At 49.3% G+C, this 22,573-nt stretch overlaps 1 protein-coding gene across 1 annotated transcript in view; it reads left to right on the forward strand.

Moving 5' to 3' along the window:
• Window positions 1-22,573, forward strand: part of pkd2l1 (polycystic kidney disease 2-like 1) — a gene marked incomplete at its 5' end in the record, with an annotated part of 178,630 nt that overhangs the window by 122,079 nt on the left and 33,978 nt on the right. The window contains one exon of the mRNA XM_085996148.1: window positions 2,250-2,367. Within this exon, the coding sequence (XP_085852274.1) occupies window positions 2,250-2,367 (118 nt within the window). The remainder of the gene's footprint in view (window positions 1-2,249; window positions 2,368-22,573) is intronic.

Genomic DNA, 22,573 nt, shown 5'->3' on the forward strand with positions numbered 1-22,573 from the left:
AAGCTGGTGGGGTCCTTCTTACATATGCATGGCGGATGCTGATAACATCATTGAGACCTGACTGCAATTTTAAGTCAGGCCTGAGCAAGGAAGCCGCTGCAACTTTTCTGCCAGACCAGCCCAGGACAGAAGAGGATCAGCTGCAAAGAGGCTGAAAAAGCTAGGGGGGAGAAATTCATTACAGCCCCGTTTGGGGTGCTAACTTTTAAAAGTTGAGAAAATTAGCACCAGGTGCTAATGTTTCTAAACTATTAAAACATTCAGTTTTGCGCTCCAGGAATGAAGTGGAGTGCTAAATCAAGTGCTCCACTTCCTTCTTGGAGTGCAATTGGCAGCAGGCGGGGCAGAGACATCAGCAGTGCTGCACACTGGGCCGTGCAGTGCTGCCATGTTCAAAGGTTCCTTCCCTCCCTTAAAGGGAAGGGCCATCGCTCCAGGCTCTGCAATATAATACCTGTACCACCAAGGCAGCCGCAATCTCAAGCAGAGTGCCAGGCTGATTGATCGCGGGCAGGAACCTGCGAAAAAAACTGGGACAAGCAAGGTAAGTTTTTTTTTTACTTACCTCGGCCACCTCGCCTTTAATCATCACCCCCAAAGTGGCCGGCCACCCCATGCACGCCCCCTGCAGCTGTTGGTGTTTTTTGACTGGCGCTGCTGCAGGGGGCAGAAGTCAATTTCGGGACCTGGGCAATGTGCACAGCGATGACATCATGATCTCCGGGCGAAGGAGACCGGGATGCAACGCCATAGCGCCGCTGCAAAACTCCCGCCGAATCTGGCGGGAGTCGATATCAGCGCCATGCCCTGTAGCAAAGCCATTTGCGCCCCGTTAATGCGCCCTGTTAACGCCCCCCCAGGGTCTTCCCTGCCCTGAACTCCCCCTTCCCAAACACTAAATGCTCTGGAACCCAATTGCCCCTTCTATCTTGTGTCATCGGGTGACCATGGATCGCCTGATTTATCACAGGGTAGGAAGCGGCTGCAGGCCCATCAGGGAGGGAGGTAGACTGGCGGCATGTTAATGAGGCCCAGGAGTTAAAGTAGCCTGGGCCTGATTTCTGAAGTAGTGGGTGAGCTTCCAACTTACCTCACCACCCACTCACCCAAGAACCGCCCAGAGTTAACACCTCTAATCATAATTTAGAAAAACAAAAGAGTCTACTCAGGTACTGCAGATTTGTTCTAGATGTATTGTGGTCACACCAGGGTAGACCGATCCGACAAACATTTTGGGGAGGGTTCTCTTCTCTGCGACAGAGTTCCCAGGAGGCCGGACTTCTGTCCACCCTATGTTTCTGCCCCAACTCCAACCAATTCTTCTGGGTCTGGGCTGATTGCCTACGCATGGAGGGCTCCTAGCGGGATTCTTGCCATCAAGTAGTAGCCTACCAGTAAAAATGAGGAAGCTCTGCTGCAGCACCTGGGGCAGTGAGGGACCTTTAGGAGGCAGACGTGCCCCAAATATCGGAATGAAGGTTCACAAAGAGGATCTTGGCTGAGACAGAAGCCTCCAACAGTTAAGTATTTAGGACTGACGGGAGGAAGTGGCCACTACATTCATTCTATTGGGAGAACTCATGGCCTAACCACCACTTCCTGCACTTAACAGCACCTTCCCATGGCGACCCCGAGAAACATGTGGTGAATGGGGAAGCAGCAGCCAACGGCAGTACCGGTGCGGTTGGGGGAGGGAAATCCTGGTTCAGGCAGTGAGACAGCGACAGGCCTCTCCGCCTGAATTTTCCGATATTTTCTGCTGTGATCCTGCCTAGTTTTGGTAAGTGTCACATGATCAGAAATTCTGTAATATGTATTATTCCAGATGCTCTTCATCATTTTCAAAATTCTAAAATTAAAGAATTCATGAAAACCATTACTGTTACTTCTATTGATGGTATGCTGGAGACTTCACTCCTAAAACCATGAGGTAAATTTTCATCTTTAGCTCTCCTACTGCAGAGTGTTAATGGACAGGAAGCTGTGAGCCCACACCTAAAATGCCTGATAGTTCACAAATTTACCTCAATATATTGAAATAATTTCCCTAGAAAAAAATACAAGCTGATTTAGGATCTTTGAATGTCTCGTGATTCTGGGAGTGTATCTCAGGAAAGCAAGAGCTATGCACCCACGATTTACCGATATGCACTCCCCGCTGAGAGCACCCGATCATGGAGTTACCCTTTATGTTTTTTTTAGCTACAACTTGTTTGAAGGTTTTGTGAAAAGGATCAATTGTTTTTCAGCTTAGGTCACACTGACCAAGAGATTGAAGATACTTTCTCAAGATTTGACTGTGATGACAATAAGATACTGGATGAGGAAGAGCAGATGAGGATGAGGAATGATTTAGAAGAAAAGAAGGTAAGGAAATTAGCTATAAGAACATGCATTGACTAGGAGTGAGAAATGACCTTAGGCCCATCCAATCATCGGCATAATCAATTAAGGATTTGCTTGGACATTTGGTTCAAGCCAGATGTGAAGCCTTGACTGAATTGTAAAAAATGGCGTTTCCTATTTACATATTTATAGGGCAATTAGAAGAAAGTGTTAGTAACCGGAACTGTATTGATAGTTTACTTATAATTTTACTGCCTACCTTAATGGTGACCTTATGGCGCCTATACTGCGGTCCCAGTACAGATGTGCTGCACTGTTGCTCTTGGGCATTGAGCTGACTGTGCACTATAAAACAAGTTCACTCCATTTAAAGGATCTGTTGGGAGCCCTGGGGGATAGAACAGAATATGCAGCACTTAAAGGAACACTGCTCGCCCCTAATGGGGAAATGGCAGCATCTTTTTAAAATGGCAGAAGAATTATAGAGAGGCAGGAAGGGAACATGCCAAGCTGCTGCTTTGGGGATTCTACACTGAAGGTTGGATCTTTTGAAACAGAAGATATCCTCCAGTCAAGGGTGCCACAGCAGCCTGGACATAGAATACTTAATGATTGAATCCTGTCTTACATGTCCTTCAAAGCTGGGAGCAGATGAGGAAAAAAATTTCTGGGTGCCAAGGTACATGTGCTTACATTTTGTATAACTTAATAATTTTGCTTTAATAACACTTCATGGAAAGCTCAGCGGAGTATCACAAAGGGAGAATGCTCTGCACTCTGCCAACTCTCCTATATTCCAAACTAGCTGGAGTGCCCGGCGGTGCCGAGGCTTTTTCGAGGGCATGTTGTTGTTGGAAGAGAGCGAGAGAGAGCGACTGGTGGTGGGGGGGGGAAGAGAGAGAGCGACTGGGGGGGAAGAGAGAGAGCGACTGGGGGGGAAGAGAGAGAGCGACTGGGGGGGAAGAGAGAGAGCGACTGGGGGGGAAGATAGAGTGCGACTGGGGGGGAAGAGAGAGAGCGACTGGGGGGTAGAGAGAGAGCGACTGGGGAGAAGAGAGAGAGTGACTGGGGGGAAGAGAGAGAGCGGGTGGGGGAAGAGAGCGGGGGGGAAGGGAGGGCGGGGGAAGGGGCGGGGGGGAAGGGAAGGGAGGGGGGAAGGGAGGGGGAAAGGGGTGGGGGGGAAGGGGGGGAAGGGAGGGGGGAAGGGGCGGGGGGAAGGGAGGGGGGAAGGGGGGGTGGGGGGGGAAGGGACGGGGGGAGAAGGGGGGGCGGGGGGAACGGGAAGGGGAAGGGGGGGTGGGGGGGAAGGGGGGGCGGCGGGGGGGAAGGTGTGGGCGGGAAGGGGAAGGGGGGGGCGGGGGGGAAGGGGGGGGCGGGGGGAAAGGGGCGGGGGGGCCCAGGCCGAGAGCCCCGCTCTCCGAGCCCCGCTCTCCGAGCCCCGCACCCCCCCCGGCCGAGCCCGATTGCGGCTCTGAGAGACGGCCGGCGGCCGAGCCCCGCCCCCCCCCCCGGCCGAGCCCGATTGCAGCTCTGAGAGACGGCCGGCGGCCAAGCCCCGCCCCCCTCCCCCCCCCGGCCGAGGCCGATTGCGGCTCCGAGAGATGGCCGGCGGCCGAGCCCCGCCCCCCCCCCGCCGAGCCCGATTGCGGCTCTGAGAGACGGCCGGCGGCCGAGCCCCACCCCCCCTCGCCGAACGCGGAACAGAAACGCCGCGTCTCACCTGCTCCTGCTGCGCGCGCACCCTGACCCTCGTGGCTGACGCCGTTGCCCTGGGTAACGTGACACGGCGGGGGGGGCGGGTGAGGAGCTTAGCAGAAGTGCAATCACCTAGCTCGGGCCTGGCTGTGCAAGAAAGGCGCAGGCTTTGAGGCCTAAGAAAAAAATAGGGAAAGGTAGGAAAAAGAATGTTCAGGTTAGGTTTACAGATGAGTGATTTTTTTAAAAACAATTTAATAACTTCAATTTTATTTTGGTGGAAATGTATATTTGAAAAGAAAGACGCAGAAAGCAGGAAAAAGAATGGAAGCAAGATGGCGGTGACTCACCTCGGTTCAGAACGATAAGGCCCGCCCACACACGCACCGATTGGTCGACCGTCAGGTCACCAAAGCGTAGGATTGGTCAATCGTCCCGTCACTCGACCGTAGGAGGGCCCGGCCGCACGCGGCAGCAAGCCGCCGTACGATTGGTCGACCTCGAGGTCACTCTGTCGCTAATGAGCGGATAATGAGATGCTAATGAGCGGAATGTTGAAGGTTTTTGGGATACCGCGGGCGCGATTTTAGCCCGGCCGAAAAGTAAATACGCTTAAAACCATCTCGGAAGCGTAAGCTTTCTTTGGAGGTAACGCGCGCGTAGGTACGCCCTGTAACTTTCGAGCGCATAGCCCGCCAGACGCACACGCGATGACAGACAGAATGACAAAGAGAATGACAGAATGACAGACAGACAGACAGACAGACAGATGTACCGATTTATATATATATAGATGCACAGGCATGTCTTACAACCATAGTCACAGCCATTCCATCTGCAGTTGCAGAGCCATTTAGTGACCCAATGCAAGTTGCTACTGGGGCATTGCTATCCCTAGCAGCAGACAGTGACACCCAGCAACCATCAATCTCACATAGAAAGAGCACATTGTTAGGAAGCAGAAAATACATAACATTCATTTTCATTCAAAGGAAGCACCATGTAAAACCCATATGTACCACACTTTGTTAGATGGAACGAAATCAGGTACGCTGTTGTGTTGTTAGAGTTAATTTGGAATAGGACAGAATAAGGCACTTGTAGATAAATGCAGTAGTATTCATGGGTCTTGATGAACAATGGCACCAGTAGACATGTGTAGATGACTGCTGTGTATTGGATGTTTCAGGTGCTTAACTAAAATGTGTTTTAGATGCTGCTGTATGACTCTTGCTGTGTGACAGGTATGTTGTGCAGTCTTGTGTTTCTGGTGGGGTCATCTTTTGCCAGTGGTTGCTGCTGTCTATCTTCTCCTGTCTGCTCCATGGCAAGGCTCCTTTGCAATGTGAAGATTAAACAGGCCACCGCAATTTTGGGCACCTTGCTCAGACAATGCTACAGCACTTCCTCTACAATTAGTGCGAATGTACTGCCCTTACTTACAATGAGGATCCACGATGGCCCACATATCGCACTGCATGCACACCACAAGGATTTCCTGCATTGTTATCACTCTGTGTCTAATTTAAAAATGTAGAAAATGTGAGCTTGAACTACCATTAACACCAAACTCTTGTGAGAATCAAACTCTGCTTACTCCTGGAATGTTCATTCCATGAACCCTTCAGCATCACAAGCTCAGAAACTTTGTGCGCCATTGCCAGCAGTTGGAGAGCCTTGCTGCACATGGGTCCTCTCAGTCGCATGCATCCAGGCTTTCCCTCATGGTGCAGGTATGGCCCATCATGGGCTTCAGCTGCTTCCCCTCTCCCCCCACCTCCAATACTAAACAACTGTTTTCTCTTTAAAAGTTTCATAAAATCGAAGAAAACATAGAAACATAGAAACATAGAAGATAGGAGCAGGAGTAGGCCATTCGGCCCTTTGAGCCTGCTCTGCCATTCAATGAGATCATGGCTGATCATCCAAATTCAGTACCCTGTCCCTGCCTTCTCCCTCTATCCCTTGATCCCTTTAGCCTTAAGAAATATATCCAACTCTTCTTTGAATATATTTAATGAAATGGCCTCCACCGCCCTCTGTGGCAGAGAATTCCACAGGTTCATCACTCTCTGGGTGAAGAAATTCCTCCTCATTTCAGTCTTAAATGGCTTACCCCTTATCCTTAGACTATGACCTCTGGTTCTGGACTCCCCGGCCATCATAAACATCCTTCCTGCATCTAGTCTGTCCAGGCCCGACAGAATTTTATAGGTTTCAATGAGATCCCCTCTCAATCTTCTAAACTCCAGTGAGTATAAGCCCAATCGACACAATCTCTCCTCATACGTCATTCCTGCCATCCCAGGTATCAGCCTGGTGAATCTTCGCTGCACTCCTTCCATGGCAAGAACGTCCCTCCTCAGGTAAGGCGACCAAAACTGCACACAATACTCAAGGTGCGGTCTCACCAAGGCCCTGTACAACTGTAGCAAGACATCCTTATTCCTGTACTCGAACCCTCTTGCTACGAAGGCCAACATACCATTTGCCTTCTTAACCGCCTGCTGCACCTGCATGCTTACCTTCAGCGACTGGTGCACAAGAACACCCAGGTCTCTTTGCACTTCCCCTTCTCCCAATCTATTGCCATTCAAATAATAATCTGCCTTCCTGTTTTTGCCACCAAAGTGGATAACCTCACATTTATCCACATTATAGTGCATTTGCCATGTTTCTGCCCAATCACCCAACCTGTCCAAATCGTGCTGGAGTTTCACGACATCCTCCTCACAGCTTACCCTCCCTCCCAGCTTTGTGTCGTCTGCAAATTTGGAGATATTACATACAATTCCCTTGTCCAGATCATTAATATATATTGTGAACAGCTGGGGTCCTAGGACCGATCCTTGCGGTACCCCACTAGTCACTGCCTGCCACTCGGAAAATGACTCGTTTATTCCAACTCTTTGCTTTCTGTCCGCCAACCAGTTCTCTATCCAAGTCAATACCTTGCCCCCAATCCCATGTGCCTTAATTTTGCACGCTAATCTCTTATGTGGGACCTTATCGAAAGCCTTCTGAAAGTCCAAATACACCACATCCACTGGTTCTCCCTTATCTATTTTACCAGTTACATCCTCAAAAAATTCCAGTAGATTAGTCAAGCATGATTTACCTTTTGTAAATCCATGTTGACTTTGTCCGATCCTGTCACTGCTTACCAAGTGCTCTGCTATTACATCTTTTACAATAGATTCTAGCATTTTCCCCACTACCGATGTCAGGCTTACCGGTCTATAATTCTCCGCTTTTTCTCTACCACCTTTTTTGAATAGTGGGGTAACATTAGCTACCCTCCAATCCATGGGTACTGTTCCAGAGTCTATCGAGTTCTGGAAGATGACCAGAAATGCATCTACTATTTCTAGGGCCACTTCCATAAGTACCCTGGGATGTAGATTATCAGGCCCTGGGGATTTATCGGCCTTCAGTCCCATCAATTTTCCTAACACCATTTCCCTACAAATACTGATTTCTTTCAGTTCCACCCTTTCATCAGACCGTATGTTCCCCGGCATCTCTGGGAGGTTATTTGTGTCCTCCTTTGTGAAGACAGAACCAAAGTATGAATTTAGTTGGTCTGCCATTTCTTTGTTTCCCATTATAAATTCCCCTGATTCTGACTGCAAGGGACCTACGCTTGACTTCACCAATCTTTTTCTCTTCACATATCTATAAAAGCTTTTACAGTCAGTTTTTATGTTCCCTGAAAGCTTACTCTCATATTCTATTTTCCCTTTCTTAATTAATCCCTTTGTCCTCCTTTGTTGAATCCTAAACTGTTCCCAATCCTCAGGATTATTGCTTTTTCTGGCCAATTTATATGTCATCTCCTTGGATCTTATGCTATCCCTAGTTTCCCTTGTTAGCCACGGTTGAGTCACCTTTTTTGTTTTATTTTTATGCCAAACTGGGATGAACAAATTCTGTAGCTCATCCATTCGGTCTTTGAATGTTTGCCATTGCCTATCCACCGTCAACCCTTTGAGTGCCATTCCCCAATCAATCCTACCCAACTCGCTCCTCAGACCATCGTAGTTTCCTTTATTTAAATTGAGGACCCTAGTCTCTGAGTCAACTACTTCATTCTCCATCTTAATGAAGAATTCGATCATATTATGATCGCTCCGACCCAAGGGGCCTCATACAACAAGATTGCTAATTAATCCTTTCTCGTTACATAATACCCAGTCTAAGATGGCCTGGTCTCTGGTTGGTTCCTCGACATATTGGTCCAAGAAACCATCCCATAAACACTCCAGGAATTCCTCCTCCACAGTATTGTTACTAATTTGGTAGGCCCAATCTATATGTAGATTAAAGTCACCCATGATGACTCCTGTGCCCTTATTGCACGCTTCTTTAATTTCCCTTTTCATGCCTTCCCCAACCTCTGCCTTACTGTGGATAATCCCTTTGGGGAATTTTAGGCCATTGGTACCTAGTGTGATGCAAACTTCTATGCTTTTTCTTATTTGTTCTCGGGATTAGGGCATCACTGGCAAGGCCATATTTATTGCCCTTCCCTAATTGGCCAAAGAAGCTGGTGGTGGGCCTGCTCCTTGAACCACTGAAATCCTCTTGCTGATGGTGCTCTGACAATACTGCTAGGTAGTGAATTCCAGGATGCTGACCTAGTGATGATAAAGGAACAGCGATATATGTCCAAAGAGAAAGGCATTGTTAGATCTAGTTATAAATAATGAAATAGATCATGTAGATGAGTTAAATGTGGGTGAGTACCTTGGGTGCAGTGACTATAATATGATGGGTTTAAGATCTAAATAGAAAAGGAGCAAGCTACTACAAAAATAAGGACACTACAAGAGTCCCCTGAGCCCATCTTGCTCACCAACCAGTATTCAGTGCTGAGTACTGGTGAGAGCGATGGTTCCTCTGGGGAGTGCAGCCAGAGCCAAGTACCATGGAAGGCTCAGCTGCACAGGCGGCGGGGGGGGGGGCGGGGGGCGGAAGATGATATGTTGGAGGAATCATCAAAGGAGGCCATATGGGTCGAATTGAAAAACAAAAAAGGGGAGATCACTGTCTTGTTTTGTACACTTTGTACAAAAATAATAAATTGCAGGACGACGGAGTATTACAGTTAAAACTCTATTATGAAGCATCAGGTCTGTGAACTTACTCATAAAGCACACTGGGGAAAAAAGATGGAGTCAGGACCCCTTACAGATGCCTGCAGGCCAATGACAACTCAGCAGGTGATCACATGTGAATATAATAGGTATTCCTTACAGATGCCTGCAGGCCAATGATAATTCAATATGCAAATGTTACATCCCCTTTCTTTTAAAAGAAAAATGTTATGCATTACTTTTAAACCTTTCTTCTACATAATGTTCTCGGTAGCAAATACATATAAGTAAACTCAGCATTTAACTAGCACTGAAAACATCTCAACATTTCAATAACGATGTACAGTTTTTTTTAGGGCAGCGATCCGCCTACACCCTTTGACAGTTCACAAGTCAAGGATAACTCTAGGCTTGACCTCTCGTCCCGACCTTGTGTGGTATGGAACTGAGCATGCTCCTGAATCGGTCAACAAATCAGGTTCAGGTTTAGGTTCAGGTAAGTATGATGTGTTTTGTGTATTGCTCTGTTCATCACACTCTGTTGAACTGATCCTCTCATCGGAATGATGGTGTTGTTCCTTGGTGTTCAGGAGGTGCCTGTGATTGCGGCGGTACACCTGTCCTTCTGGGGTGTGGACGTGATACGATCGCTCAGTGTCAGCTGGCTGGATGACGACTGCTGCCTTCCAGTAGTCATGCTCCTGGATTATGACGGATTCTCCATTGTACAGCGGTGGCAGTAGTCTAGCTGACCTGTCATAATATCTCTTTTGGTGTTGCTGTCTCTGTACACGTTTTGCATACACTTGCTTGCAGCTGACGACCTCTGGCTGCAGCTGCTGGTTGGTGCTTGGAAGGATTGAGCGAAGTCTGCGGCTCATCAACAGCTGTGCTGGTGACTTGAAGTTGTCAACCGGAGTGTTGCAGTACTCAAGGAGACTGATGTAGGGGTCTCTTTTGTCCGCTTTGGCTTTGTCCATGAGTGTTTTTGCAATCTGGACAGTTTTTTCAACAAGACCATTACTTTGAGGGTAATGTGGGCTTGATGTGACATGTGTGAAATCCCATGCCTTGGCAAACGATCGAACTCTTTTGATTTGTATTGGGGGCCATTGTCTGAGACTAAAGTCTCTACAATGCCATGCCTGGCAAAGGCTGCCTTTAGCTTGTGGATCACAGCTGCAGATGTGGTGCTATGAAGCTTGTCCAGTTCAAAAAATCTGCTGCAGTAATCAACAGTCACTATGTAGTCCTCGTTGTTCCATGTGAACAGATCCATTGCCGCGACCTGCCAGGGCCTGTCTGGGATATGGTGAGGAATCATGGGCTCTTTGACATTTGATGGCCGGCGTTCTAGACAAATGGAACATTTTCCGACAATGTCCTCAATGTGTTTGCACATTCCGGGCCAAAACATAATGTCACGTGCTCTTTGTTTGCATTTTTCCATGCCCATATGTCCAGCATGAATTTTTGTCAACATCTCTTCTCTGAGACTGGTAGGAATGATGATTTTCTCCCCTTTGAAAACGATTCCGTTGATTTGTGACAGTTCGTCTCTGTGGTTCCAGAATTCAGATATGCTCTGAGGGCATTTCCTCCTTTCCTCAGGCCATCCTTCATGTATGACTTTGCTCAGCAGTGTGAGTTGTGCATCTTTCTCTGTTCCTGCTCGGATCTCCTTCAGTTTTGAGTCACTCACAGGTAAGCTGTTGTACACCATGTGCAGCTGCACATCCATGCCTTCACTGAGGCTGCTGTCCTAGTAGCTAAGAGACTTCCTGGAGAGCGTGTCTGTGACAGGAATGTCTTTGCCTGGACGGTGAATGATTGTGAAGTCGTACTTCTGTAGCTGAAGGATCATTCTCTGTAGTCTTGGTGGGGCTGCAGCTAGTGGTTTCCTCATGATTGACTCGAGGGGCTTGTGGTCGGATTCCACAATGACTTGTCGGCCATAGACGTACTGGTGGAAACGTTTACATCCAAACAGAATTGCATATAGCTCTTTCTCGATTTGAGCATAGTTGATTTCACTGTCTGTGAGAGATCTGGAAGTGTAGCCGATGGGCTTTCCTTCTTGCAGTAATACTGCACCTAGTCCATACTTTGACGCGTCCACTTGTAGTCTGAGCTCTTTGTTGGGACGAAGTAGGCAAGAAATGGTCCTGCTTCTCTGGTGATTAGGTCTTTCATTTTCTGAAATGCTGTGTCATGTTGTTTGTCCCACAGGAACTCATTGGGTTGTTTGAGCAACTGATGCATGGGTGCGTTGATTTCGGAGCGGCTCGGGGCAAACTTGGCTAAGTAGTTAACCATGCCAATACTGTCTCTAGCTCTGCGTGGTTCTTCGGCGGCTCCATCTTCTTTGTAGGGGGGGCCTCTTTTAACTGGTTTAAGGTAATTTCCCTGGTCTTGCAGCCTTTGCCTGCACTCTGACCAATTCCAATCTTTTACCTGGTTTACGGTAATTCACCTGGTCAGGCAGCCTGCTGCTACACTGTAAACCAAATTCCAATAAACCAATTTTCAAACAGCGGTTTCGAATCGCTACCCCATCTTCCAGTTCGGACTGAAGGGCTTATAATTAATGATATTAAAATGGACAAATGGTCTGGATGAAAGAAAATCAAGCTTTATTAACTAAAAGAAACTATAATCAAATATAAAACTATACCACACGAACACAGTAAATTACAGTAAAATTGCTTAAATGGAGGAAGGCAGACGGCAAAAATGAGGGGTAAGTGGCTACAATGTTGATTAAACAATCTTAGCAATATCCTCTTAATTACCATCCCCCAACTCCTTACTAGGTTGCTTTGCTGAAGAGTCAGAAGCCCTGCTCACCTGTGGTCCAGCGAAGTAAGAGCTAAGAGAGAGATTGCTTCTGAGGAGCTATCTTTATACCTGGAAAAGTCTGTCTGCAAAATTCGCGCCCAAAGTTCCAATACACAAGAGAAACGCTGATGATTGGTTGATTCAAAATGGTTGGAATGGGTTAATGCGTCTGCACTGTGGGGCTGAAATGTTCCCGCCCACATCCGGAGCTCACCTGGGCTAAAACAAAAGGGAATGCAACTGCCCTATTGTCTAGAATGATGGGTGATTCAAACATATTCAATGCTTAAACTGTTCCATATCAAAATCCATTCCAGTTTCAATGTGCCTCTTTGCCTGTGAGTGCTTTGAATGGCTGTGTAAACAGAAGCAGTTTCAATCGATTGTCCTGCATTGGTCTCAAGTGGGCTAATCTCTTATGTCAATAAGCAACTTCAAGTGCTTCTGAAGGGAACCTCCCTTTGATTGGCAGGTCTTTGACTGCCACTGTATCCTCCCACTTTTTCACACAGACAACTCAAGCTGCTTCTTTGTCCTTTTTCCATGCTTTCTCTGCCATTTTAAAACCTTTTGTAATTGCCCAAACTCCAGGGAACAATTTTATTCATAAAAGTACTGTCTTAAGGTGTGTGAATACTTTCCAGAGAGCTCTACGACTCCGGTGTTGTCCACATTCTGTCCATCTCAGAGCAGTCTTTTGCGGTTCTCGGCACATTTTAAAACATTGTAGACAAGTCACATCACTCAATTCTTCGTCCACGATGTGGACCAATATTTTCAATCTTCAGGGGAATTTTGTGAAACCCCTACATCGTGATGGCGGAGATTTTCTTTGGATCCGGCTTAATGCCATCAGTTGAGAGGCGATGCCCGAAATAACTGATCTCGGTGGATCCGATTATGCTTTTCTCGGAGTTGAGCCGGATAGCTTTCTCCTGTGATCTTTGTAGCATCGCACGGAGGTTCCTGTCATGTTCCTCTCTATTCCTGCCATAGATGAGGATGTCGTCTACGATTGCGACTACTCCGTCGAGGCCTTCATAGGTTTCGTCGATCTTCCGCTGGAATTCATCCTGAGCTGAGATAAGACCAAATGGTAAACGCAGAAATCGGTAGCGTCCAAATGGTGTGTTGAACATTGTTAACTTAGATGACTCTTCCATGAGCTTGATAGTCCAGTATCCTGATCGTGCGTCCATTACACTGAAGTAACGTGCTCCCACTAGCTTGGGTGTGATGTCATCTAGTGTTGGTAGAGGGTAGTGAGGACGTTTGATAGCCTTGTTTAAATCTCTGGGGTCGAGACAGACTCTGAGCTTGCCTGTACATGGTTTCTCAACCACTACTAACGCGTTGACCCACTCTGTCGGTTCTGTTTCCCGGACGATGATTTCTGTATTCTCCATGCTCTGCAGCTCCTCCTTCAGGCGACTACATAGAGCAAGGGGTATCCTTCTCGGTGGGCAAACCACAGGGGTTGCTGCTAGGTCAAGGTGAATAGTGCATTCACCTGGAAATAGTCCAATTCCTTTTAAAACGTCAGCAAACTCCTCCATGACTGTCTGCTTCTCAACTGGTGCTGTCAATTATAGCACTAGCTTGACGAGGTCCATGTCTAAACATGCCTTTAGACCTAGCACTGGAGGTGCTCGAGTGTCAACAATGTAAAAGTCCAACATCATTTCACTTTCTTTGTACTTGCATTTCATCACGCATGTGCCTTTTACAATGAGCTGCTCACCCCCATAGCTGGTCAGTCTGCATGAGGTGGGCTGTAGCTCACACTCATCCTTCAAGCTGTGATACTCACTCAGAGGAATTACATTAACCTGAGCTCCAGTGTCTAGTTTAAACCTAAGCTCTGTGCCCTGTTTTCCTATCTCAATATCGGCAAAGGCTTGCTCAGTCCCTGAAATCTGTTTTTTCTGTGACACAGAATCAATAAACAGTTCCTCTGCATTTGTCTCTCTCTCTTGCATTTGGCTATCACTCACTGTGTGTACTGCTTTCCAAAAACTGTCCTGCAGACTTTAGCAAAGTGGTTCCGTTTACCACATTTAGCACATTGTCTTCCTTTGGCAGGGCAATGCTCCTTTTCTCCATGCCAGTTGTTTCCACAATATCCACAGTTTTTGAAGCGTTTTATGTCTGTGTCGCCCATTTTTAGAACTCTCTCTGTTCTGAAACATGCTCTCTGGGCGGTGTTCTTTGCTGCGTGTCTATTAACTGTGTGCTCTATCTGTTCATGCAAACTGCTCGTGGCACCAGTTATGGTTTTCAACTGTGCTTGGGTGATCTCGTGTGATCTAGCTATGTCCATAGCTTTGTCCAGCGTTAGTCCGGACCCAACATTCAAAAGTTTCTCTCTCACTTTAGCTGAATGTATTCCAAACACGATGCAGCCTCTGACCATCTCATCTTTATCGACATATTCACAGTCTTTTACCAGTAGTTTTAACTCAGTCATGAACTGTTCAAATGACTCACTAGCTCCTTGTACTTTCTCCTGAAACTTGTACCTAGCGAATATTTGTCTTGGGCATCACATATGCTTCAAAACGGTCAAAATAACTTTTCAGTACCTTTGCTTCATCCACGGTGAGAGACCATGTGTTAAAAATGTCTCTCCCTTTTTCTCCAATCCACAGGAGTAGGTAGCTGCATCGTTCTTCCTCCCCTTTTCTTTTCAACGGACCCGAGAACATTAACTCCATGTGCTGCTTGAACTTGCACCATTCTCTATGTAAGTTCAAAGATTCCCAATTCATTCGAGGTAAGGGAGCTCCAACGATGTCCATTTCAAATCCCTGTTCTGACACCATGTCTTGTTTTGCACACTTTGTACAAAAATAATAAATTGTAGGGCAATGGAGTATTATAGTTTAAACTCTTTTATGAAGCATCAGGTCTGTGAACTTACTCATACAGCACACTGGGGAAAAACAATGGAGTCAGGACCCCTTGCAGATGCCTGCAGGCCAATGACAACTCAGCATGTGATCACATGTGAATATAATAGGTATTCCTTACAGATGCCTGCGGGCCAATGATAATTCAATATGCAAATGTTACAATCACATTGCTGGGAGTGTACTACAGACCCCCAAATAGTGAGAGGGAGATAGAAGAACAAATATATAGACACATTTCTGAGAAGTGCAAAAACTATAGGGCAGTAATAGTAGGTGATTTCAACTACCCCAATATTAACTGGGATAAAATTAGTGTGAAGGGTGTAGAGGGTGCGGAATTCCTAAAATGCATCCAGGAGAACTTTTTTAGCCAGTATGTGGCAAGCCCAACAAGGGAGGGGGCGGTTCTGGACTTAGTTTTAGGGAATGAAGCTGGGCAGGTAGAAGGCGTATCAGTGGTGGAGCATTTTGGTGCTAGTGACCATAATTCTGTTAGATTTAAGGTAGTTATGGAAAAGGACAAGGATAGACCAGGAATAAAAATTCTAAATTGGGGAGAAGCAAATTTTGCTAAGCTCAGAGGGGATTTCGCCATAGTGAACTGGAAACAGCTACTTGAAGGTAAATCAGTGTCAGAGCAGTGGGAGGCATTCAAGGAGGAGATCCGGAGGGTTCAGACCAAATATGTGCCCTTAAAGAAAAAGGTGGGACGAACAAATCTAGAGCCCCCTGGATGTCTAGGGGCATACAGGGTAGGATAAAGAAAAAAAGGGAGGCGTATGACAGATACCAAGGGCTAAATACTCCAGAATCTTTAGAGGAGTACAGAAAGTGCAGGGGTGCAATTAAAAAGGATATTAGGAAAGCAAAGAGAGAGCAGGAAAATTCTTGGCAAGTAAAGTCAAGAAAAGGCCAAAGATGTTTTATAAATATATTAAGAGCAAGAGGATAACTAAATAAAGGGTAGGGCCTATTAGAGATCATGAGGGTAATCTGTGTGTGGAGGCGAGAGACATCGGTAGGGTTCTTAATGAATACTTTTAAGGGGTTTAGCAGCTTTAAAAGTGGATAAATACCCAGGCCTGAATGAAATGTATCCCAGGCTGTTAAGCGAAGCAAGAGAGGAAATAGCAGAGGCTCTGACCATCATTTTTCAATCCTCTCTGGCTTCAGGTGTGGTGCCAGAGAACTGGAGGACTGCTAATGTGGTACCCTTGTTTAAAAAGGGAGAAAAGGATAGACCGAGTAATTACAGGCCAGTCAGCCTAACCTCGGTGGTGGGAAAATTATTGGAAAGAATTCTGAAGGACAGGATAAATCTTCATTTAGAAAGACACTGATTAATCAAGGATAGTCAGCACGGATTTGTTAAGGGAAGGTCGTGTCTGACAAACTTGATTGAATTTTTTCAGGAGGTAAAAAGGAGGGTAGGTGAGGGTAGTGCATTTGATGTAGTGTATATGGACTTTAGCAAGGCTTTTGTTAAGGTTCCACATGGCAGACTGGTCATGAAGTTGTAAGGGGTGGTGTGTGTGGTCAGCTTCACCTCTGACTCCCTGAGCAGTTCGAATCGCTCCCAATCCCTTGGTTCTAGGCTTTGGACTTATTTGGGGGTTGTAATGAAATTCAAGACACCTGAGTTGGTCAAAAGAATTGAGATTTTTATTTTGAGACAGGAAAATATACAATACAATAAATCTTATACTCTAAAAAGGGGGAACACTTTGGAATATGCGAGGGAGAATGACAATAGACAAAAATACCTTACCCTCCCAATCCCAGTATCCTAATTAGGCTGAATTCCAGAGGACCAGGAAATGCTCACCAAACGACTTTCTTGACAGATTGTAGAGGTACGCGATTTCGGGGTTCTCTTTAGTTGTGGCGGTTGGGGCCTGCCGTACCCTGGACGTGGTGGAAGACTGCACCTGCGTTGGGTTTTCAGTCTTCGCCTGTCCGCTGATGCGGTTGGATGCGTAGTTGGATTTATCGGGTAAGTACCCAATTTCCTTTGGTTAGGTATAGTTTTTAGAGTCTTTTGTGTCAAATTTTACCAGGGCTAAGTCAGGCTAGCTTGTAGAGTGGAAACAAACTTGCAAATTTTTGAATTCTTGGTGGTTGGTTTCTTGTTGGTCGCGGTGGCCCAATATTACCTAGCTGGTGGTAATATTGTTAGTTGTTGGTTTCTTGAGGCCTCTGGTTGCCGCGATTTCCTTTTCCTTCCATTTCGTTCTTCTTTCCTCAAGTCTCCGATCCTCCGGCTAAGTACAGTGATGATGCTACCTTTTCTGAACTGTATTTTCTCTCTCCTATACTGAACTTGAACCTTCTTGAGCTGTGTCCTCAACTGACTCTCTCAACTCGGTGGCATAGTGGTTAGCACTGTTGCCTCACAGCGCCAGCGACCCAGGTTCGAATCCGGCCTTGGGTGACTGTCTGTGTGGAGTTTGCACATTCTCCCCGTGTTTGCGTGGGTTTTCTCCGGGTGCTCCGGTTTCCTCCCACAGTCCAAAGATGTGCGGGTTAGGTTGATTGGCTATGATAAATTGACCCTTAGTGTTAGGGGGACTAAATACGTGGGGTTACGGAGATAGGGTGGGATATGTGTTGGTGTAGGGGTTACGGGGATCGGGTGGGATATGTGTCGGTGCAGGCTCGATGGGCCGAAATGGCCTCTATCTGCACTGTGATTTCTGTGAAATCTGTGAAAACTCGAACTGTCTGTGTCCATCGAACTGTCTTCTTTCTCAACTGCTCATTTCAACTGTCTTTTCTGAGCAAGCAGGCCTCAATTATACTGTGTTGAGGCCTGGCTTATCTGACTGCCAAATCTCCTCTGGTTCATCGTTAATTTTGGCGGGCTCGTTAATTTTAATAGGTTTAAATTCTCATCGAGTTTCGGGGCTGGTCCCATCTATTTTTAATTGGCCTTTAACTGGTTTTGGGATTGCTTCGAAATCAGTTTAAATGTGCAAAGTGTTTTTGGAAATCTTTCTGAGTGGTTTTAAACTGTTGTTTGATTGTTTTCTCCTGCTGGGGGCCAGGGTCTCTTTTGTTGACTAGTGGCATGTATTGTTTTATTCATGCTCTTGGTGGCCCTGTGGGTTTCGGCGGGAACAGTCTTTTCCGCGGGCTTATTGTCTTTATGTAGAATGACTGGGTTGGCACAGAACATTCTCAGACAATCTGGCCCCTTTTCCAATACTCAAACTGTCTGTCCCACAGTGTCCAACCCATTCCTTTTGTTGCAGCTTTTCCATAGGCCTGAACATGCCTTTTAAACTAGCCAAATCTTCCTGGGGTTTTGATTTTATTATTTCAAACAGTCCAATATCTCTTCTTTTCTTAACTTGGGGGAGTCTGTATAATTTTGCGAGCCTTACAAAGTTAAAAGCCCATGGGATCCAGGGCAAAGTGTCAAGTTGGATTCAAAACTGGCTCGGAGACAGGAAGTAGAGGGTAATGGTTGATGGGTGTTTTTGTGACTGGAAGGCTGTTTCCAGTGGGGTTCTGCAGGGCTCAGTACTAGGACCCTTGCTTTTTGTGGTATACATCAATGATCTAGACTTGAATATAGGGGGTATGATTAAGATGTTTGCAGATGATACTAAAATCGGCTGTGTGGTTGCTACTGAAGAAGGAAGCTGTAAACTGCAGGAAAATATCAATAAATTGGTCTGGTGGACAGAACAGCGGCAAATACAATTCGATCCGGAGAAGTGTGAGGTAATGCATTTGGGGGGGGCTAACAAGGAAAGGGAATACACATTAAATAGTAGGACATTGAGTAGTGTAGAGGAACAAAGGGACCTTGGAGTGCATGTCCACAGATCGCTTAAGGTAGCAGGCCAGGTAGATAAGGTGGTTAAGAAGGCATACGGTGTTGAGATACCGCGGCAAACGTGGGAGTCGAGACCAGAGCTATTGAAAACTCAACTGCTTTATTCCAACCACATCACAAACAGGAACTAGAAAAGCCCGCGCATCCACTTAAATACTTCCCAGACAGGAAGTGCTCCCGGCAGCCTGTCCCTGCGGGAAACAAGTTGCTGGAGGAAAGGGCCCCCGGCTGGGGGCTTCTGCTTAGACTGTCTGTGCCGCCGTGAGCGGATTATGTCCAGTGGTGGCGTGTCGCCACAGAGCTCCCCCCAGAATCCGCTTAGGAGGAGTGGACGAGTCGTGACGGTGGTCTAATGGTTCTGCCGCAGCGGCTCTGAGTGGTCGCCAGTCTGGTTGGTTGGGTCGGGCGGTTTGCCGCCGGCTGTGCTGGCTTGCCGAGGGGACGGCCTCTAGTTGGAGGCTGGGCCACGGGGACCTGTTCCCCTGGTTCTGTGTGTGCTGGTTTGAGCCGGTCGATGGAGACTGTCTCAACCCTGTCGCCGAGTCGCAGCTTGAAGACCTTGTCCCCGGTTTGTAGTACCTCGTACGGACCATCGTACGGGGGTCGCAGGGGCCCGCGGTGCACGTCGTGTCGCACAAAGACGAAGCGCGCCTGCTGTAAATTTGGCGGGACGTGAGGTGCGAGTTCGCCGTGTCGGTTGACCGGAAGTGGGGTGAACTGCTGAGCGGAAGAGAAAGAGTCGAGCCGCTGCTGTTCGGCCGACCAAGGCTTGGTAGGCTCCGGAAGGAATTCGCCTGGGACGCGCAGCGGTTGTCCGTAGACTAACTCCACTGCCGAGGACTGGAGGTCTTCCTTGACCGCGGTGCGTAGGCCGAGTAGCACCCACGGTAGGCGGTCAGTCCAGGTACTGTCCTGCAGGCCGGCGCGGAGTGAGGCCTTGAGTGACCTGTGGAAGCGTTCACAAAGTCCGTTGACCTGCGGGTGGTACGCCGTGGTGTGGTGGAGCGTCACCCCGAGGTTGCATGCTGTGGCCGTCCAGAGTTCGGAGGTGAACTGGGCGCCTCTGTCGGAGGTTATGTCGGCCGGTACGCCGAACCTCGCAACCCAGGTGTTAACGAACGCCCTGGCGATGTCGGCTGTGGTGGTGGAGGTCAGCGGCACTGCCTCAGGCCAGCGTGTGTAGCGGTCGACCATCGTGAGGAGATAAGTTTGGCCTTGCGATGGCGGCAGGGGACCAACGATGTCGATGTGTACGTGGTCGAAGCGGCGGCTGGGTACCTCGAAGTCTCCCAGGGGTGCTTTGGTGTGCAGCTGTACCTTAGCCCGTTGGCAGGCGAGGCAGGAGGTGGCCCAAGTCCGAACATCTCTGCTGAGGCCGCGCCAGACGAAGCGCTTGGAGAGGAGTTTGACAGATGCACGGGAACCCGGGTGAGAGAGCCCGTGGAGCGCGTCGAAAACGCGGCGGCGCCAGGTCTCAGGGACGACCGGCCTGGGTTGGCCGAGTGAGACGTCGCACGTGACTGCCGTGGCTTCGGGCCCGTGCGTGACCTTGGCTAGGCGTAGCCCTGGCAGGCTGGTAGCCGCCGAGAGGAGGTCTGGGTCCATGAGCTGGGCCGCTGCTAGTTGCGCGTAGTCGACCGCGAGGTGATTCGCACAGACGGCGGGACGGGAAAGGCAGTCGGCGACCACGTTGTCTCTACCGGAGACGTGCTGAATGTCCGTAGTGAACTCGGAGACGGCCGCGAGCTGGCGTTGCTGCCAAGCGGACCAGGGTTCGGTGTGCTTGGCCATCGCGTATGTGAGTGGCTTGTGGTCCACATACGCGGTGAAGGGGCGGCCTTCCAGGAGGAACCTGAAATGGCGGACCGACAGGTGGAGTGCGAGAAGCTCGTGGTCGAAAGTGGAGTATTTGACCTCCAGGGGGCGCAGTTGGCGGCTGTAGAAGGCAAGTGGCTGCCACGCGCCATTGACCCACTGCTCGAACACGGCCCCGACCGCGTGGTCGGAGGCGTCGGTGGTGAGCGCGACCCGGGCATCGGCCCTCGGCCCTCGGGTGCGCGAGCAGAGTGGCGTCGGCGAGCGCGTTTTTGGTGGCGTCGAAGGCGGCTGCCGTGTCAGTGGTCCAGGCTACGTCCATCTTGCCAGATTTTCCTCGGAGGGAGTCGTATAGGGGCTTCATGAGGGCTGCGGCTCTGGGGATGAACCTGTTGTAGAAGTTCACCATTCCGAGGAACTCCTGGAGGCCCTTGATGGCTGTGGGGCGGGGGAATTGCTGGACGGCCTGCACCTTGTTGGGCAGGGGGACGGCCCCAGCAGGGGTGATGTGGTGACCGAGAAAATCGATCTCGGTTAGGCCGAATTGGCACTTCGCCGGGCTGAGGATGAACCCGTGTTGGGCTAGGCGCCCGAACAGGATGCGAAGGTGTTCGAGGTGTTCCTGTTTGGAGGAGCTGGCCACGAGAATGTCGTCTAGATAGACGAATAGGAAGTTCAGGTCCCGGAGGACTGAGTCCATAAGGCGCTGGAAAGCCTGTGCTGCATTCTTGAGGCCGAAGGGCATCCTCAGGAACTCAAACAGGCCGAATGGGGTGATGACGGCCGTTTTGGGGATGTCCGCGGGGTGTACGGGGACTTGGTGGTAACCGCGCACCAGGTCGACTTTGGAAAAGACGGTTTGTCCAGCCAGTCGGGCCGAGAAGTCCTGGATGTGTGGCACCGGGTATCGATCGGGGGTGGTGGCGTCGTTGAGGCGGCGGTAGTCCCCGCAAGGGCGCCAGCCTCCGCCGGGCCTGGGGGCGATGTGGAGGGGCAAGGCCCAAGGGCTGCTGGAGCGGCGGATGATGCAGAGTTATTCCATGGTGGTGAACTCGGCCCGCGCGATTTCCAGCTTGGCCGGGTTGAGTCTGCGGGCGTGGGCAGAAACTGGGGGACCGGTGGTGGGGATATAGTGCTCCACACCATGCTTGGCAGCTTTGGCCGAAAAGGTCGGGTTAGTGAGGGCGGGAAACTCAGCTAGGAGTGCCGAGTAGTCGTCCGTGGCTCTGGCGAGGCAGTAGGTCGTCAGGCCGGCCGAACGGGCCGGGGTAAAGGCGCCAGGGATGGGGGCCATAGTGTTGATGTCGATGAGGCGGTGCCTCGGAATGTCGACAAGGAGGCCGTGGGAGCGTAGGAAGTCGGCGCCGATGAGTGGGCAGAGGACCTTGGCTGTGAGGAACTCCCAGCGGTAGCGGCGGCCCGCGAGGTCGAGCGTGACCATGCGGGTGCCATATGTGCGGATTTCAGAGCCGTTGGCTGCAGCCAGTGTGATACCCCGTGTGCCGCATTGGATCTCGAGGGCGGAGGCGGGGGTGATGCTGTGCTGGGCCCCTGTGTCGCACAGAAATCGGCGGTTGGTTCTGTCGTCAGTGACGTACAGTAGGGGCTCCTTCTGCCCTGCGGCCATCGTGGGGGCCGGTGCTGGGGGGGGGGTTTGAAGGTACACGGTGGCGTGCAGCGTTGAGCCCTAGCGCCAAAACGGGTGTGGTAGTAGCAGTGACCCGGAGTGGTAGGGCGGTCGGGCCTAGCGGCCCGGGAAGACCGCGTGGTCGATGCCGTGAGGTCGGGCGCGACGTCGCGAGCGGCCTGTGCAGAGAGCAGCCGGTCGGCCTTTTCGGCTATATCATTCAGGTCCGTGGAGTCAGACTCCACAATGAGCGGGCGGATGCTGGCGGGGAGCTGCCGAATGAAAAGCGTGCGAAAAAGGGCGCCGGGGTTTTTGTCGTCTGAGAGGGACAGCATGTGGGAAAGCAGGTCTGATGGTGAAGCATCACCAAGGCCGGGGAGGTCCAGGAGTTGGCAGTGGCGCT

The sequence above is a fragment of the Somniosus microcephalus genome, chromosome 8 (assembly GCF_052327205.1).
Source record: "Somniosus microcephalus isolate GS21.2 chromosome 8, FLI_Smic_1.0, whole genome shotgun sequence".
In the NCBI taxonomy this organism is placed as follows: Eukaryota; Metazoa; Chordata; class Chondrichthyes; order Squaliformes; family Somniosidae; genus Somniosus; species Somniosus microcephalus.